Source organism: Chroicocephalus ridibundus, chromosome 25 (assembly GCF_963924245.1).
Source record: "Chroicocephalus ridibundus chromosome 25, bChrRid1.1, whole genome shotgun sequence".
Taxonomy (NCBI): domain Eukaryota; kingdom Metazoa; phylum Chordata; class Aves; order Charadriiformes; family Laridae; genus Chroicocephalus; species Chroicocephalus ridibundus.
Window position 1 is genome coordinate 1804444 of NC_086308.1, and position 2483 is coordinate 1806926.

Genomic DNA, 2483 nt, shown 5'->3' on the forward strand with positions numbered 1-2483 from the left:
TTCCATGCAATGTGGCAACATTCTCAGCCATAAAAGCTGAGAGAAAGGAATTGGGAGGACATTCGCTATTAACACATTTGTCTTCCATAAAAACCGCTACATGTACTGAATCCTTGCCTCCCAGGAGGTGACTTGACATTGTCTGATGATGGAAAACAGAGAAAAAATCTTCCCTGGTTTCCCTTTCCTTCTGCATGTGGCCTTTGCTTTTAAGCTTTTTCTTTTTTTTTTTTAATGTTTTTTATTAGATGATTTTTCCCTCCTTCTACTTACTTTTATTTTGACCCATTAGTTTTTTCATCTTATTTTGTCCTGGTCTCTTGCTGAGAAGCACACAGGTGTTCCTGGCATCACACCCAGCACTGTCAGGGCGCTGGCAAGGCTGTTCAGAGACACGAGTCTTCCAACACCTTCGCTCAGCAGGAGAGTGTGGAAACAGAAAGAGAATAATTCTGAAAAGAGCAAGGCTGGTGCTCCCTGACAGTGCTGCTGTGCTGAGACCCTTTCCCCTCCACCTCTGCTCACAGGCACAGCCCTGCAGCTCCAGAGCAGGTCCCAAAGGAAGGATCTGGGGCAAACAAGTCGCTAGAAGATTCTTTCTTTTGTTTAAAGAGACAGAGAGCACTGGTCCTCTTTTACAATGTCTGTGGGATTCACGAATTAAGAGAGATGCATAATTACAAACAGCAAAAATGATGACACTTCTTTGTGGACAGCATTATACAAAGAAAACCAATGCCAAAATCACAAACTCAAACCAAAACTAACACAAGCTACAGAAGAAGGACTTGCCCTGTAACAAGTTACATTCTGAGTGGTTTCCAAAACAAGACCGAAGAAGTTTATTGCTTCTGAAAATCATCTGGTCATCAGTTTCCACAGGGCATCCTTGAGCTCCTGGTTCCTCATGCTGTAGATGAGGGGGTTCAGTGCTGGAGGCACCACGGAGTACAGCACAGCCACCACCAGGTCTAGAACATGGGAAGAGGTGGAGGGGGGCTTGAGGTAGGCAAATGCGGCAGTGCTGAGAAACAGGGAGACCACGGCCAGGTGAGGGAGGCACGTGGAAAAGGCTTTGTGCCGTCCCTGCTCAGAGGGGATCCTCAGCACGGCCCTGAAGATCTGCACATAGGACACCACGATGAAAACAAAACAACCAAATGCTAAACAGACACTAACGACAACAAGCCCAACTTCCCTGAGGGAGTCTGAGTGTGAGCAGGAGAGCTTGAGGATCTGGGGGATTTCACAGAAGAACTGGTCCAGGGCATTGCCCTGGCAGAGGGGCAGGGAAAATGTATTGGCCGTGTGCAGGAGAGCATGGAGAAACCCACTGCCCCAGGCAGCTGCTGCCATGTGGACACAAGCTCTGCTGCCCAGGAGGGTCCCGTAGTGCAGGGGTTTGCAGATGGCAACGTAGCGGTCATAGGCCATGACGGTGAGAAGGGAAAACTCTGCTGCAGCACTGAATAAGAAAGAAAAAACCTGTGCAGCACATCCTGCATAGGAGATGGCCGTGGTGTCCCAGAGGGAATTGGCCATGGATTTGGGAACAGTGGTGGAGATGGAGCCCAGGTCCAGAACAGAGAGGTTGAGGAGGAAGAAGTACATGGGGGTGTGGAGGTGGTGGTCACAGGCGATGGCGGTGATGATGAGGCCGTTGGCCAGGAGGGCAGCCAGGTAGATGCCCAGGAAGAGCCCGAAGTGCAAGAGCTGCAGCTCCCGTGTGTCTGCGAACGCCAGGAGGAGGAACTGGGTGATGGAGCTGATGTTGGACATTTGCTCTTTCTTAGCATGGGGGCCTTGTCCAAAGGAGGAAAAAAACAGAAAAAAAATTAGGACAGACGCCTTATAGCAAAGACCAGTCTCCTTTTCTGTGTGTTTTTCATTTTCTACCACCACGTCCGGTAACTGTTCTTTTTAGGGGAAGAAATCCTCATTTTTATGACTGAAAATGTGGAAAATGTGGAGTCTTAAGACAGGACAGGACACAGGGCTCTAATCTCTGTGGTTTAGTGCAAAGCCAGGAGAGCTGCAGTGTCCATCAGTCTTTTTTCCGTCTGCCCTGCACTTCTGTTTGTGCTGCCTTGAAGATGACTTCACACACAAATTCCTCTTAAAAAACAAACCCAAACAAATAACTGAACTCATATGGGAACAGCGGAGCACTGTTTGAACGGACAAATATACAAATTCTTCTCTTTCCCAAACCACAGTTAGAGCTGTGATGGAGAGAGCAGGACACAACCCCTCACAGAGACAATCAAAGGACTCTGCGAGGACAGTGCCCGACCCCCAGGGAAAGGCTCAGCCCTCCCTAGGATCCCACAGGAGAGCTCTGCCTTTCTGGGGGCAGCTGGCAAGCCCAGCAGGACAGGCAAAGCAGAGAGTCTGGGGTCCCGGAGACGAGGTGTTCTGAGGGGAGAGTCAGCTCATTGCCCACCAAAGAACACCCAGAAGACGTCTCCAGTGAAGGACCAACA

The 2483-nt window shown here is 49.5% G+C and overlaps 1 protein-coding gene across 1 annotated transcript; it reads right to left on the reverse strand.

Annotated features, from left to right (window-relative positions):
* Window positions 1–858: 858 nt before the first annotated feature.
* On the reverse strand, window positions 859–1779 carry LOC134507650 (olfactory receptor 14A16-like). The gene has a single exon (XM_063318442.1). It carries the CDS (start codon window positions 1777–1779, stop codon window positions 859–861), a length of 921 nt encoding a protein of 306 aa, XP_063174512.1.
* Between the last annotated feature and the right edge of the window lie 704 nt (window positions 1780–2483).